Source organism: Tetrao urogallus (assembly GCF_951394365.1).
Source record: "Tetrao urogallus genome assembly, chromosome: 6".
Taxonomy (NCBI): Eukaryota; Metazoa; Chordata; class Aves; order Galliformes; family Phasianidae; genus Tetrao; species Tetrao urogallus.
In genome coordinates this window covers 14,553,199-14,568,798 of record NC_136819.1, presented here as the reverse complement: position 1 = coordinate 14,568,798, position 15,600 = coordinate 14,553,199, and the positions used below count along the sequence as shown (strand labels likewise).

Below are 15,600 nucleotides of genomic sequence, written 5' to 3'. Positions count from 1 at the left end.
GTGACCGTCTTGTGGAAAATGGATTTTCCTCACCCAGCCAGAGGTAACTCTGGCAGCTTGGGAGCCTGTTACTGAAAATGGAGAGAGAGGAAAAAAAAAAAAAGAGACAGAGAGGAAAAAATCACAGCATCTGCCTTAAAAATTATTTGGTTTAATAACACACCTTTATTCCTAATTAATTCCTAATTAATCTTTGTTAATCTAAAAAAGTGGTGATGCTTTCTTGAGTTTCCGTACCCTCACCCCTAAAAACTTGATAACCTGACTATTCTTTCCTATTTTGAGTGCTTTGGTTACTGGTGAAAAAAAGAATCTTGAAGTTTTTGATTGTCCCTTGGCATCAAAGTCAATGTGTCAGATATTCATTCTGCCTTTAAAGCTGCTGTTTCGGACTCTTTTCAGCACAGCATTGATTTATTCTCCGTTCACATTTGAAAGATTTCCCTTGCAACCTTTAAGAGCCAGAGTCTGAATTTATTTTAAATGAAAAATGAGATCCTGGAGCACAAGATAGCATCCACAGAGATAAGTGCTGGGTTGCTGAGCTGGTATGCTCTAGGTGATCTGAATTCCTGACTCTAAGACCGTCATGACTAATAAGCCAGTAACAAAGCAGATTCACAGCTTGAGCTACAGTCTTGTACCCTGGGCTCCCAAGCTGGCTCAGAAATGCATGCTTTAATAACCAATAAGTTTCACAGTTCATTCATGGCAAAAAAAGTACTTCTTACCAGGCCAGCTTGGGGGACAGAGGGACACTACATTGAGCAAAAAGGAGACAAAAAGGAGACAATTTCCTTTATAACAGTTTGTTGTAACTGTGACTTATGTCAGAGTCAGAAAAGAAATTCAGCATAACATCTGATCCCCGTTGCTCTGCTGACTGCTCTCATTGGGATTTGGCTGGAAAGGTTTTTTTACAGCCTTAGAATGTCCCTCTCCATATTCCCCAGTGCCAAAGTTGGGTGTGTCTGCATTATTGTGAGCAGGACAGAAGTTATTTTCTAGTGAATCAAACTGTCCCCCTCGTGTTCCTGGTTTCTGAAGATGTAGGCACCTGTGGCAATAATTATGACCGTGCAGTTCTCCGAACAGTATTTCACTCTGCTTTTCCTACTCTTCTCTCCACCTGCTTCCACATCCCCCTCTTTCTCTTTCTTTCTCTTTGCCTTCTCTCTTCATTTTCTCTTTCCAAGGATGGCGAGTGCTGATCCATTGGGGTAAGCTCTAGTTTTGGATTATTCCTGTTGTGGGACCTGTTATGACTCGTAGAGAAGTTTCTCATTTGCACTTTACAAATACAATACAAGTGGATACAGTTCAGAGAATGAGACTTCTCAGCAGGGAGATAGAGAGAGATGTGGGAAGAAGCATTTTTGGTGCTTTTGTGTGTGTTTGTGTGCTTTTAAGTTGGAGTTACACTCCATATAGCTTAGTTTGGGGTTCTTTTTTGTTCTCTTGTCTGTATGTTTCAATGTCTGTGAGCACACAGAACTAATCTCAGACACTGTGTAGGTACCAAAATACCTGAGAATATCTCCCCCTTCTCTTTTTGTATCTTCTTGATACCTTCCAGTTAACTCTGATCCTAATTTATCCTTTTCTCTTTCTTTTTTTTTTTTCCTTTTTTTTTTTTCTAAAATAAAAATAAAGCTCAGTCCCATCTGTGTTATTAAAAAAAGTACTGGGTATTTTCTCTCTTTTGAGTATAGATTTTCTTAGGAGGTGAGCAGATGGCCCTAAACAAGATATATGTTCAAAGCTCTTTATTTTCAATTTTCAATAAAGAGAACAGAGGTACAATTAGAAATGCAGTCCCACTTTGAATTAGATTTCCATTTATAAATTCTTAACATAAGGGGAACATTTATTAATAAATGATTTAATAAAAATGTTGTAATAGATCACTACAAACTACAGTAAAAGCTTATGAGAAGGTACAAACTGAGAGGGCTAATTAGCACCAGAAATATTTATATTCATACAGCATGTTTATAACATGCTTTACGATTTATTAATTCTTTCTAAACCATTTATAAATGATTATCATGCAGTATGATTGGCTGGTTAAGGCTGTTTAACATCACCTTCCTTGTGTGCTGGAAGGAAGAAGAAGAGGTGTGTTATCAACACCTGCAGTCAAAAATCACTGCGTGCTTTTTGTAAGGGCTTCATCTTCCCAAAGGGAATTACTATAAGTAGAACTTCTGACAAAAGCAGAAGTATGTTAAGACGTTAAGGTTGGTATTGTTTGGACAGTTGGGACTGTAAGACAGAGTAGCATTAGAAGTAGTCTATTCCTACTCAGCGTCAGGAAGCAAGGAACTACAGTTTGCATTTTTTGGACACCCAGGAACAGAAGTGATGAAATGTAATACACAGTGCCTGAATGTTCACTATTGCTTATTAATTTGGGTAGTTTTCAGGGGTTTCATACCCCAAACTGCACTTTACAATTTTTTATTTTTACTTGAGTGATCAAGCAAAGAGGAGTATCAAATGCCACCCAATTTATGCTTTAAACAAACAAAAATTGGCCGGATATTTTGGCTATGCCTTACAAAACTATGCACAGAATCAAACCAACTCAAAATTTTGAAGGCATTTCACCCAGGGGCACAAGTCAGATGCATTACTGCACGCTGCATGCATGCTGCAGGCTCTCCTTCTTGGAAGCATGGCTCCAGCTTGACCAGCTAAAAGACTGTATTAGCATCCTAGTAAAACTGTGCTATGAAAGCAAGTTCTGCTGGGACTGCAACAAGGTACCAAACTCACTTTTTGTTGTAGGAAAAATTTCTGTGAGGTGGTTATTCAAAGATGAAACAAATGCCAAATCTGACCCAAATGTTTAATGCTGGCTGCAAAGCCTATGCACTTTATTGGTGTATACTAGGTGATGCACTGTTCAAAGCACTTGAAAATTAATCTGAGTGAAGGGCTATGTAGAGGTGCTCTGCACTGTGCTATATGTGTACTGTGGTTAGCAGATCAGCTGCTTTTTCTTCCTTCTTGTGCTTACACCTCAACAGTGTCAGGCTTCAGCCCTGGGTTCTTAGAGCTCACAAGAAACGGCAGTTCTCTTAAACCAGCTGGAAACTGGATTCCAGCTCCTTGGGTTTACCAGTAAGAGACCAACTGATCTAACACAAATTGGGCCTTACGTTGTAGCAGCTGACTAAAATGAGTAAAAACATGCTTTAAAACAAAGGTCCTTGTAATTGAAGTATCAAATAGATTGAATAAGGTATAAAGGCATCGCATATATGAGCTACAGCCCGCACATGCTCATTTCTTTTCAGTGCTTGGCCTCTTTCTTTCATAGCTCAGATGTCTCCTGCTTATTGTCTGTCTTTGAGATGGGAGGAATAGCCCACGATGATTTCAGTACCCAACATATGTTTAGAGTGCTCTCTGTGGCTGCCACTACCTAGAACTTGCGTCTAGATCCCTAAAGATGGATTTATTTATTTTCATTTCCTCCCTCCATATTTGACAAACCAATTGTGTCACTATTGATGGGACTTGAGTCTCCTCTTGGGTCCCTAATGTGGCAGTTGTGTTTGAGGGAATGCTCTTTGACTGAGCAACTGCATTAACTTTTCTGTTTGTTTTTTCAACAACTTTTTGATGGCTTCCATTGAGTTAATGCCCAAGCAGACAGCAGTGCAAAACACAGAGCAAAATGAGTCACACACGATGTTCATAGATTCCTAGATTGTTGCGTGCAATAGTAAGCTATTGGAATAACTACAGATATCATACTTCCAATGACATTTAATGCCTGTAGAGTAACCTCTGAGGAGGTTGCTCACTAATAGATATCTCCTGTTAAATACGCTTAGTGTGTAGCCATAAGAATGTAAGATGATTTCATAATTTTCTCCTTTTTCAACATGTAACATCATCCAGGGTCTGCCATACTAATGTGCTGCCTGTACAGCTTCATACCTTTATTTTCTGGTGAGGGGGATACAGATGTAAATTCTCTCTGTTCTTATTGCAGCATTTCAGCATAATGCAACTTTTTCATTACTTTCTTTTGGCCCTGTCCCAGTTCTGTCCACCTGACTCTGAGATACAGGAGCAGTGTGTTTGTTTGTTTGTTTGTTTGTTTTAAAATGAATTCCAGCATTTCCTAGCTAGGGTGATCTCGATGGGAGGAAAAATCTCTCATTTTTGCTTGTTGGCATTTTTGTACTGGAGTATAGAAACTGCTGCTGTTCTGAGTTCTTATAGCCAGCTTGGAAACTGTGTCACATTTGTAAAGGTAAATTCTGCAGGATTTATTAAATTGCAGAAGATGCAAGGAAGAAATTCTCAGTTTGGCTGTTATATTCCATATCAACATGTTCTTGTAAAAGGGAAAAGTTTTGATAATGTACAACTCTCTTTTCACCCCAGCACTTAAAATTAACCCAGGGTTCTTTAAGCTCTTCCTACTGCTCCTCTATACAATTTCCAGTGTGGACAAACTAAGATTTGCTATAAGACCTAAGACCTACGTCTTATATATTTTTGCATGTAAATCAGCAACAGAAATAAAATTTGTTTGATAGCAGTCATGTGGATAGTAAATGCATTTCTAGGAGGATATCACACTAACTCTCTCTTCTGTCCCCTACCTCAGGCTCCTAGGCTGGATGAAAACACAGTACACAACAACTCTTTTTTCAAATATTGCTTCCAATAAGGAACTGGGAGTTGGGAGGGCGGGACTGCCGTGTTTTGTCCTCCATGTGTGTGATCATTTTTGTAAAAACATAGAAGGCAGTGGGGTTGGGAGGGGAGAATTCAGGACTTGGAAACATCTGATTGCAAAGAGGAAATAGCAGATTGGAACTTTTAATCAAGTATCCTGGAATTCAGGTGAGTGTCAGAGAGGACTTTCCCACCATAATTAAATATTGGTGGGAACATCTCCTAGTGGTGGTTAAACTCCTAAACAGGTGTTTAACTGCATCTTTGGGCACCTAAATGCCTCACAAATCTTGTGCAAGGTAATTTATAGGCTTGTCTTGTAATTTATGGTTTGGAATAAGCGTTTGCTGATGACTCATACAAGGAAGATTTTAACCAAACTTCCCATATGCACGACACATCTGCGTTGCACTCAGCTATTTCAGTTATAGAACAGGCACACAAAATGGCCTATTGAAAGCAGAGCAGACAGTTCTCCCTTTAAAGCTACTTTGCATAAACCTTTATGAGCACCTCATATTACGATGGTGCAAATTTATGTTCAATTAAGTGCCAAGACTGAGCTTCTAGATTTTGTCTGCCATACTGACATGGGCAGACTGTGGCAGGGTACAAGGAGGGAGATTCTGCGTAAATGAGTGCCCCAGTTTTTCATGGTGCAAATTTAGATTTAATTTGGAAAAAAAAGAAGAAAAAAAAAAAGCATGCCAAGTCTGGGCTTCTGCATTTTACCTACCTGTGATGGACAAACTGGAAAGAGATAGAAGGAAAACCATGCAGAGGATAAAGAGAGAATAAGATCTACCACTGTGTTCAGTGTTAACTTACTCTTTCTCTGGAACAGCCTCCTGTTATGCAGTTTACATATTTTTTAGCAATTTTAATACTCAAATTTATTTAGGAATGTATTTCTAGGAGTCCATTTCAGAAACAGATATTTTGATTCTTCTAAAACAGATTTAAAAGTTCGGTAATCAGAGACAATTAATGGCCTAAATTTCTTCTATATTCCCTTATATACAAGTTGATACTAACCGACCCATATCAATTCTAAGTATATGTATATACACATGCACACATGTAATCAGCTTTCCAAGCATCTACAAGATTTTACCTTTTCACATACATTACTTGAAGGCAAATAATTGCTTTCATTGCTCTTAGTATAGGTGAAACATTGCTAGACAGACTAAATTGGCATGTTGCTTGGCAGTTGTTGACCAGCTAGGTTCTTAGCCAAGTTCTCTGCTGTAAGATGTTTCAGTCTTTGAGTCAACTTTCTTTTGTTTAAAACTATCTCTGGGGCTTACTCAGTTTGAGTCATATGGAAGTTTTTCTCATGATGGGCAGCTCTCCTTCTGGAAAGTTGTTCTGCTGAAATGTTTGTTTATTTGGCCTGTGCCTTTTCAGCATGTTTTAATATAGCACATTCATACGTTTTGTTGTCTACAGCACACAGTTTTATTAGATGGCCTTTGCTGGAGAGCATAAGAGCATTACAGCGCAGGTGGCCTTGTCAGCAAGTAAAGCAGTTGATTCTCTATTGATTGGCTTTTTTTTTGGAGGACACCTGGGCAGTTATCCTGCTATTGGTGAAGTTATCAATAACAGCAGAACTAGTTATTCATAAACAAAACCTGGCTTGTTTAATGCAACAGAAGTAAATCTTACTGGGGAACAGAGCTGTGAAATCCATCAGTGAGAAGTTGGGGAAGCTTGAGAGAGTGTGAACTTTGATTTCAATGGGAAGTCACTGCATAGGGAACAATTATGTATCTTGGTCCCAAAGGCTTGCTTTTTTTCTTAATATGTGGAGGAACTCCCTTCCTTTTTGCCTTATGCACACAGTGGCTTCCTATGTTCCTTGTGACAGAGCATCTCATTATGTGACCCCCAGCACTGTGTAGGAGAGAGTCCTCAGCACCAGCATGCATCTTGACGGTCCTTTTTGAAAAAAGAAGGTAGCAACTCCTGTAATGAGAAGGGATTATAGCTTCCTCCTTGAGCAAGCAGCATTTCTTAGAGTTTTGCTGTGAGAGTGGGACAGTAATGAGAGGAAAGAGTCATGCTTTTCCAGTGACAGTCTCCTTCCTTCTCCTCACATCATGCCTGTGCCTGCAGTGGCTGGTATTCAGGGTTATTTCTTGTTTACATTTTCTGAGGGCCTTTTTCTTGTTGTGTCCATTCAGGTCTCGGTCAATCAGCGGCGCTTCATCTGGGCTCTCCACCAGTCCTCTCAGCAGTCCAAGGGTAAGTGGTTCTGCTTCAGGATCCGTTGGTCCAGTTCACTCACACATGCTTGATGCTTTTCAACATCTGTTGCTGCAGAGCCATGGCTCTTAGCTGGGATGTTTTGGTTTTCCTTCGCAGCTTGTAAATTTTCATGAGTGGTGAGGGAAATGATGTCTACAAATACAAGCTGAGAATTTTCCATACATTTTCCCTGCACTATTAGAGGTACCTCAGGGATCTCACTGTGCCCCTGTCCTTTTTCAATCTCAGAAGTGCATTGAATAACATTGTTATGACTAAACACTGCTATTTCCAGCTGAGGTCTGTATATGACATGATTTCAGACCATGTATCAGAAACTGTTTCACAGCTACTTTCAATCAAGCCACAGCAGAGCATCAAGCCATGCTGGCTACAATCAACTTAATTCAGTTTGCCACAGAGTAGCTTGGATTAGAAACTCAAACAAAATCAGTTTCAGAAATTTGAGGAACAGCAAATTTAAAGGGAGAGTAAAAAGTAAATTAATTGAGGGTATCGTAAATCCCCAGTAAGGTGTATACTATAAAGACAATCAGGTGTAAGTTTACAGGCTAGTAAAGCTTCCAACTCCTTGCTTGATTGAATTGTTTTCTGAAACATATTCTAGGTTCCCCTGTTTTGCAACTGACAGAAATATGTTTGCAGTCTCCTCTGTGTCTTTAGTGTACCAGGAACCAGTGAAGATCCATTTCCTTTCTTTCCTTGTTTCTGTACCTCTTGAATGGCAGTGGGATGAAGCAGATATCTGAGAATTCTCATACCACTGCAGAAAGTACTGAGAAAGAGCAAGAAGAGCTGTGTGCATAAAATAAGCATCCAGAGCTGCAAACTTTAGACCCGATCTTTAATTGATCTCTTGGGATCAATTTCTGACATCTCAGTAGGACTACATCAAAGAATAAGGATGACAAGATCTGTTCCATAGTTGCTGTATCTTAACATTATTACTTAATAGGCAGTTGATTAAATAGTCTTCAAAGGGATTTAGCAGCCAGATGGCATTTTCCACAGTTCATAACCATTTTAAGGTAGGTCAGATTTGTGGCTTAGAAGGTAATGTTGGAATAAAAAAATTTTTAAAGTCCTTACCTATGTTCTAATAGCATCTTAGATTATTGAAAGGAGAATATACTTTAAAAATCAAATGCACATTTCACTGTATGCACTGCTTAGGTAAAGTTCTATGAGAAGTTCAATTCAGTGGCAACTAAGGATTGTTAAATCTCACAGGATCTTGCTAATGGCTTTCCCTATTGCGCCGGCTGAAAGACAGACATGATCTCGTTCTTTGTTATGTTACTAGAAATGTGGTAATTAAGGGTGCCCATTCAGATTAGTAATGGCTTAAGTGGCAGTTTAATTTGACTTGTTGCTTTCAAATTTGTTTCTCAAATAGTCACGCACAAATGATTTAAAAATTGCACGGAAATGTTTGCAATCAACAGTTTTTGACTTTTATCATTTGAAGTCATCTGCAAATGATTAGTAGTCAGATGCTGGTAGTGACTTTCATAAATTAAGCACTTTCTTCATCTTTTCCCTTTTCCTTCTTGTTAGTGATCAGTATGAACCAAAATGTCAAACTTAATTTTAACTTTACAACTCTAACAGTAATACAAACTTTTTGATGCAGTGATTTTCTTTTAATTTTAATGGCCTAACCCTAAGTTCTTCAAGTAGAAAGCTCTGGTGGAAACAATTTTAGACATCGCTTTAAATACATCTCGGCAAGTTAGAAACATGGCAGCATTGTGTTAATCCATCAAACCCAGAAAGTGAACTTAGTACTGCTGCATGTGCTTACCTGACATGTGGGAGAGTGGCATGTCTGGATGTTGCCTGACTAGAGCTTCTAAATATTCAGAATGGATAATAATAATAGTAATGAAGATGATGAATGTTTCATGATAGTTAATAATTTGTAAAAAATCAGAACATGAATGCACACCAAAGGTAAAGAGCTTGAGTGATAATGTCTATTTTTAAAAGTCTGCCAGTACTTGCAGTCTGGGGTGTTAACAGCAATACTTTGTAAGGATGTTCATTTTGTTTTAAAAGTGACTTTTACGTGCAACTGTGCCTTGAAAAGGCTTCTGTCTTCTCAAGTCTGTGTACTGCTGTTCGCTGGTACCATATGAACAGTTTCCCAAAATGCCTGTTACATGTTTAGATGTTATTGTTTGGAGAAAAAAAAAAAAGTCATAATCCCATTTTTGATAACTCAATGCTGGATTATGAACTTTGTCTTTTTCTTTTTTTACGCTGTATCTTACAAACAGTGGTTCTCCCCATACCCTTTCACAGAATTGGGACTTAATGTCAAAGACTGCTGTAACTGTATGACAGAAATCTTAATTATCAAGCTGTCTTTGACAGCATGAGGGATGTTGCAGGAGAAGCATAAAGACTGATGGGAAATATCGTCTCTTCCCAGATAAATGAATTTTCCAGGCCTTTCTGAAATTTTTGCTATAGCTATTCACAAATTAAGCACCGAGTTGAGGTCACGTTTTCCTCTTGGCGCTGTGTACTATGAAACCCCGAGCGGATGCTGAGCAGCTTAACCATCCAGGCCAGGGGAGGAGGCTAGATGCCAACATGGCATCGCTCTCCCTTAACTCCCTCCTTCTGCAAGGATGGCTGCAGCTGATGTGTGCCTTAGCCAGAGTCAGGGGCAAAGAGGAGGGACAGAGGTTCTGACCGGTGTGTGCAGTAAGCTCTGTGTATCGCCTACCACTCCGTATGTATCACACACCTGTTTTGAGTTCCATTTCTCCACTAGGTTTGCACATGGGCACTTTGAGCTGAAAGAGTTGGTCCCATTCTTGGCATATCTCAATTTGTGTGTGGCTTCAGTGATTCTTCTTCCCCTTCCTCACCTCCCTAAGCATTGTGCTTCTCTCACTGCAGGGCGATCAGAACAATCCCAGAGAGATGACATTTCTCTCTTCTTTTTTTCTTGATTACTTTCTTTCATTTTGTTTTTTACTTTTCCTTTGTTTTACTTTTCTTTCTGTTGTTTTCCTTTGCTGACACGTGGTTGGTTAATATGATGAAGCCTGTTATGACACTGTTGTTCTTGCTGCTGCCGCTGCTGCTGTTGTTGATGATGCCGTGTTCCCAGCTAACTGCATGTCTTTTTTTGTTTTTTGTTTGTTTGTTCGTTTTTGTTTCTTTGCAAAATCCCTCCCCCACTACCCCTTCACCTCCATCTCTTGTGTCCCCTTGTGACATGATGCATCTTTGTGACTCGGATGGATTTTATTCTGACTTTCCTTTCTCTGCTCGCCCGCTCTATGCGTATTTCACTGTTTTTGATGTGCATGGACACTCCGTGTCTGTCTCGTAGCCTATCAGAAAGTTCTTCATCCCCCCTCAGACCTCCGACCTCCCTTTCTCTCCCCGACCCCAAGTCTCCTTGGACCCCGATGCTTGTAGGAACGCCTCCAGGCCTGGACATGTACTCCAACCAAAGCCAGCACTTCAGCCCAACCCAAAGACGCAGACTTTGCCATCCAAGAGCAAATTGGCCGAAAAACCACTCCAGTCTACTAAATCCAACCCACTCCCTTCCAGCAATACCAGCGCGCCCTCTTCCCAGAACAGCCCTGTGCAGAATGCCCCGGGCCGCTCGCCTGCTGCCGGCTTTAACCCACAGCTGGCTGTTCCTAAATTGCAGACCAACCCTATGTCTCCTGTTAGATTACTCCCTTCTAGTACTGACCCGAGCACCAAATCTATCCCCATCATACAGGTCACCCCTCACCCCTCTCCAAGGGGAAGTCCCCTCCCTACCCCCAAGGGGACACCTGTCCATACGCCAAAGGAGAGCCCAGCAGGCACACCCAACCCAACACCACCATCCAGCCCCAGCATTGGAGGAATGCCATGGAGAACACGGCTCAACTCAATCAAGAATAGTTTCCTGGGGTCTCCTCGCTTCCATCGCCGGAAATTGCAAGGTGAGTACTCTCCAGATGTACAGGGTGGGTCTGGTTTGGGCAGCCATTCAGCAGCAAGTGATACTTCTCTTTGGCTCTCAAAAATTTCATGTGCCGAGAACTGAGTACTGATACAGCAAATGAAAGTGATAGCATCAAGCAGTGGTAGCCCAAAGTCTGTGTCAGCAGGCTCTGTAAATCCACTGCACTTGCTCCAACAGCGTCTCCTGAACCCTCTTCACACTCAAGTAGTACAGACCTTAATATCATTGACATGGTTCTTAGAACCAAGGAACATTTTATCTTCAGATCATGACTTATTTTGCCAGCAAATCTAGAGCTATGGTATTTCACTATGCCTGTACTCTGCTGCCTCTTTGCAGCCGTGGGCTGAGCTTTCTGCTGAAAAAAGGACAGCCAGTGACAATAGGCTGAAATTGTTCTTTTGATGTACAGTTTGTTTGATCTTGGTTAGTGCTTTTTTTACCACCTCGGGTAATTGGTATAAAAACTGCCTTAATACAATCAGCGTTCTCATTTCCAGTGGCTGTTTTAGTTTTAAGAGTCTCTAGAGTGTTGAGATCAACAAAATTGTTTTCTTCAATCTCCACGTAGCTTTTTGCATTCAGGAAAAGGGCACCCAAAGTCACATACACTGTCCTCGGATATAATCAGCAGCCATCCCAGTGCCAGGATCCTTTGGAAAGCAGGATATAGCCATGAAAGGGTTAGGTTTTGGGCTGTGATTGTCAGGGGCATTGTCCCTGAGGTGGCCAGAGAACTGCTGAGAATTGCAGCAGTGACTGAGTTTCAGCCAGATGGACTTGGAAGCAAATGGCCTGGTGTGGGAAATTTGTATATTTACATTGTGTTCTGAAAATTCCACAGGGATTCCTCATATTTTCAGTGACTAAAGGAAACTTTGCATAAAACCCCATTGCATAAAGTGTGAGAATTGGCTCATGAAACAATAGTAAACAAGTTTTAAGGCAATTGGATTGGCATGATGTTTGGGATTTTCTAGTGATGTAAGAAGTAGTAGAACATGCCTTGAAATGCATCACTTGATTAGATACAATAATCTAGAGGCACATGACCGATTTTAAATGTCAGAAGTTGCGTGCAGAGGCAATGGACGAATGAAGGGGTAGTGCAAAAAAGTCACGATTTTTTCACTGTTATCAAACCAGAAAAAAAAGAAGGTGTGCTGATTCATTGATTTCTTTTCTCCCTTCCTCTCTTTGGCTGTGTGTGCATGGGCAGTACCTACACCAGAGGAAATGTCCAATTTAACCCCAGAATCATCCCCAGAGTAAGTATTTTACCAATACTCTACTTCATTTCCACCACCTGCCAACGTCACTTCCTAGCCTGAATGTTGTAGGGTGACTGTTTCTGCTCTGAATCAGTATCTGACTGCAGCCTGTTATATGACGAGTGGGACTGAGATGTCAAAATAATCCCTCTGCTAAGGGCCTGAGATAAAATCAATACCTCAGTAATGGCTGTGGGGTCAGCTGGTGATGAAACTGTCTCATAGTGACCACCTCATTTTTACTCGTGGCTTGCTGAGTTTAGTAGTCTTGGAACATCTTCTCATTCTCTTCTTTCATTTGGTTCTCAAGCACATCACTTTTGGGGATAGTCAATGGCTTATACTGGCACTAACTATGCAGCAGAGGGTCTTTCTCTTAGCACATGTAAGTTTGAATCCTCAGGATAGCATGCAGAAGCCTCTGCTCAGATGATTTAGAGGAATCTTTGGCTGGGATAGTGCAGTGTTAATTCTGGACAGCAACTCTGGGAAGTGGAGAAGCTGCTTCATATTCAGCGGACTTATTCCTGAAAGTCCGTGTACATTTCAACCATTTAATGGCACAGCTGTGCGTCACTGCATGGCAGGTTTGGAAGTCCTTGCCAGAGAGTGCTGCTCCAAACACTTCCGAATATATGCAACAGATGCCAAATTATTCCTTTTTATTTTCACAGCTTGTGTTTGTGCACCCAATACCCATAGGCCTTCCCTGCCAACCAAGGCAATTTGGCCTTTCATCAAAATACTTGTGTGAAATATTCATGAGTCGTAGATGAAAATTGCAGGCCCAAAGTTTTGTAATTGGTGATAATGGTACTTTCCCTAGACCTGGCGTGATGTAGTATGTGCAGTCTATTTCTAATGGTGCAGAATGGGCAGTGATAAAGACTACAGGAGAGGGAGAAGTAAGGAACAGTAAAGTTTAGTAAAAGAAATTCAGGAAGAAAAAATTGAATAAATTGTATTTTCAACATTTTGGACCATGTACTAATGGAGAGGCATGAGAGAAGTTCACAACATTAGCACATCCTGACAGAATAAATACATTGTATTCTCAATTATTTTTAAGGCTTTTAAAGCAAAAAAACCCACTGAATTAAGTTTCTTCCCTTTGTATCCTCTTGTCTCACCTTTATGCATGTATGTTGGTTGAAGTTCTGTGAATTTATTGCCTTCTCTGCTTCCCACTCACCCTTTGAAAACTGGTGAATGAAACAGTGTCTATCATTTGAGGCAGTTTGGATGCAAGTCAAAGCCTAGGGCCCTTTTTTCTTTTTCTGTGTAATTGCCAAATTAATGAGTTCAATTGGGCTGCACCCTCCAGTAAACATAATAAAAGTCATAAAAAATAATGAGCTGGATTTTATTTTAACAGTTGATATTTCATTGCTCAGTGCCCACTTCCACACGTCTTGGTGGTTTTTTTTCCTGCTATTCTTTTCCTTTCTGTAAGAAATAAGGTGTCCTTACCAAGAGCTCTATTGACCTCATGGGTTGAGCAATAAAAATACATGTCCTTGATCTAGTACAGCATTCTTCAATGACTGCCACTCTTTTAACAAAACCTGGTGTTTAGATGATATGCTTTGACGTGTTTGGGTAGTGCTATTCTTTCTCATTTGAAAAAGTCCTAGAAAATGTGCCAGGGATGGCATTTAAAGAGACATAGCTCCAGCTGCTTTAGGCATGCAAAGCTCCAATTGCTTGCGTAGAAATGCTCTTATTTATGCCAAGCAGGTAGATTTACAGAGGTTGCAGATCCATGCAATCAGAGATAGAGAAGACAGTGAAGCACTGCAGTAACACACTGCAAAAGTAGAAAACAGAACATGACAGCAGTCAGAAATTCAGTGTGAAGTAATAAAGCACTTGCCTGTGTTTTCATGCTGATCGATTTGTTGTTTTCCCTCAACTGAACACCTGATTAGATTCCCAATGGACCCAGCCTCCCATGTATCTTCTGTCTTCCTCCCCATTAGGAGGCTTGCCATCACAAGAAACGGTTATTTTCACTGTTTACAGCCTGATTTTGGAGGGTGCTAGAGCATCTCATTCAGATTGCTGAGCATCTTTGAATCATACCTGTTTTAATCCAAGTCAGAAGTACTTAGCACACCTCAAGAGGAGGAACACCCTTATTGTATGGTTTCACTCTGAAGTGGCTTCTTCTTCAGCAAACCTATTCTCTGTACAGAAGCACAGCTAGTTCTGCCATTGTCAAGGAGAAAAGTGAGTGCACGTGTGCTCTGTCTTGATCCAGTTCATTCCAGAAAGAGGAGAGACCACTGGCATCTATTCTGTCTCATGTGACTTGAGCAAAATTATGTATTGAATTCTAGTGATTTGCAAGCTGGATCATAGCCCAGGCTATCAGGGAGTCTTCCAGAGTCAGTGTTAGTGGTGATAACCTTGCTGAAAAAGAGAGCACAGCTGCACTCTGCAGACTTCCGACCAAGTTTCCAAGCTGAACAGGAGAAAACTCCTTGTGTTTTGTGGCCCTCCTAACCTGCATTCATTAAGAGACCTATAAATGAAGGCTCCACAAAACAATTAATAAAAATACAAATACGAAAAGTAGTATTTTAAGATGGCAGATGTGCAGTTAAATATTCATGCTTTTTTCAAGTTCAGCTCCCAAGGAGCATGTGTGACATACATTGGGCCCCTTGAGTCCTGACAGCGAAGCTCAGTTCACATTATGATAGATCCCAGCCTAAAACAACCAGACATTTTAGATAGATAACCAGGTGCAAATTTACTAATGAGCATAGACCCCTTACATGCAGGGAGCTATTGCCCCAGCTCTCTGGGGGCTTGCAGAGTTGTTATGGTACGTGTGAGACACATGAGCTAATTAGTATGTAATTTCCTTTCACACTCTAACCCTGGCTCCTTAACGACCCATTTAAATGAGAGCCCCTTTCTCTTTACTGCTCTCCATGCTAATCTTTGGCTCACTGGTTTAGTTACAGCTGCCTCTGAATATTTTAGGGAGTGACTTTTCCAGCCCACTTTAATTGAGTGGGGGGCAGTGATTTACTAAATTGCAAATGAATCCTTTTGTACTCTTACCTCTATAATGGGTGGACACAAATGAGTATTTGCACAGCTGAGGTGCAGTGTTTCGATGCTCCTCTCTTGCTTCATCTCTGCCCTTCCTCATTCTGTGTCTTTGCTGCCAGGAAGGGGTTCTCCTAATAATTAGCTGTTCAGCACTTTTTTGGGGTGCACAGCAGTCCTTTGTGCAGATGGCTTTCCTTTACTGCAGTAGCTGGCCTGTAGATTGTCTTGTTCTGTTGAGTGGTGAACATCCCCTGGAAGTGAAAGCCTAATTGCTTGCCATGGCATCATAAAATATCCAGTGGAGTG

General features: G+C 40.7%; 1 protein-coding gene across 2 annotated transcripts in view; it reads left to right on the top strand.

Annotated features, from left to right (window-relative positions):
• BRSK2 (BR serine/threonine kinase 2) overlaps positions 1–15,600 on the top strand; it is a gene marked incomplete at both ends in the record, with an annotated part of 294,707 nt that overhangs the window by 255,215 nt on the left and 23,892 nt on the right. For both annotated transcript variants that reach the window (XM_079537669.1, XM_079537668.1), the window contains 3 exons: positions 6,891–6,951; positions 10,730–10,937; positions 12,180–12,228. In XM_079537669.1, coding sequence (XP_079393795.1) covers positions 6,891–6,951; positions 10,730–10,937; positions 12,180–12,228 — 318 coding nt within the window. The remainder of the gene's footprint in view (positions 1–6,890; positions 6,952–10,729; positions 10,938–12,179; positions 12,229–15,600) is intronic.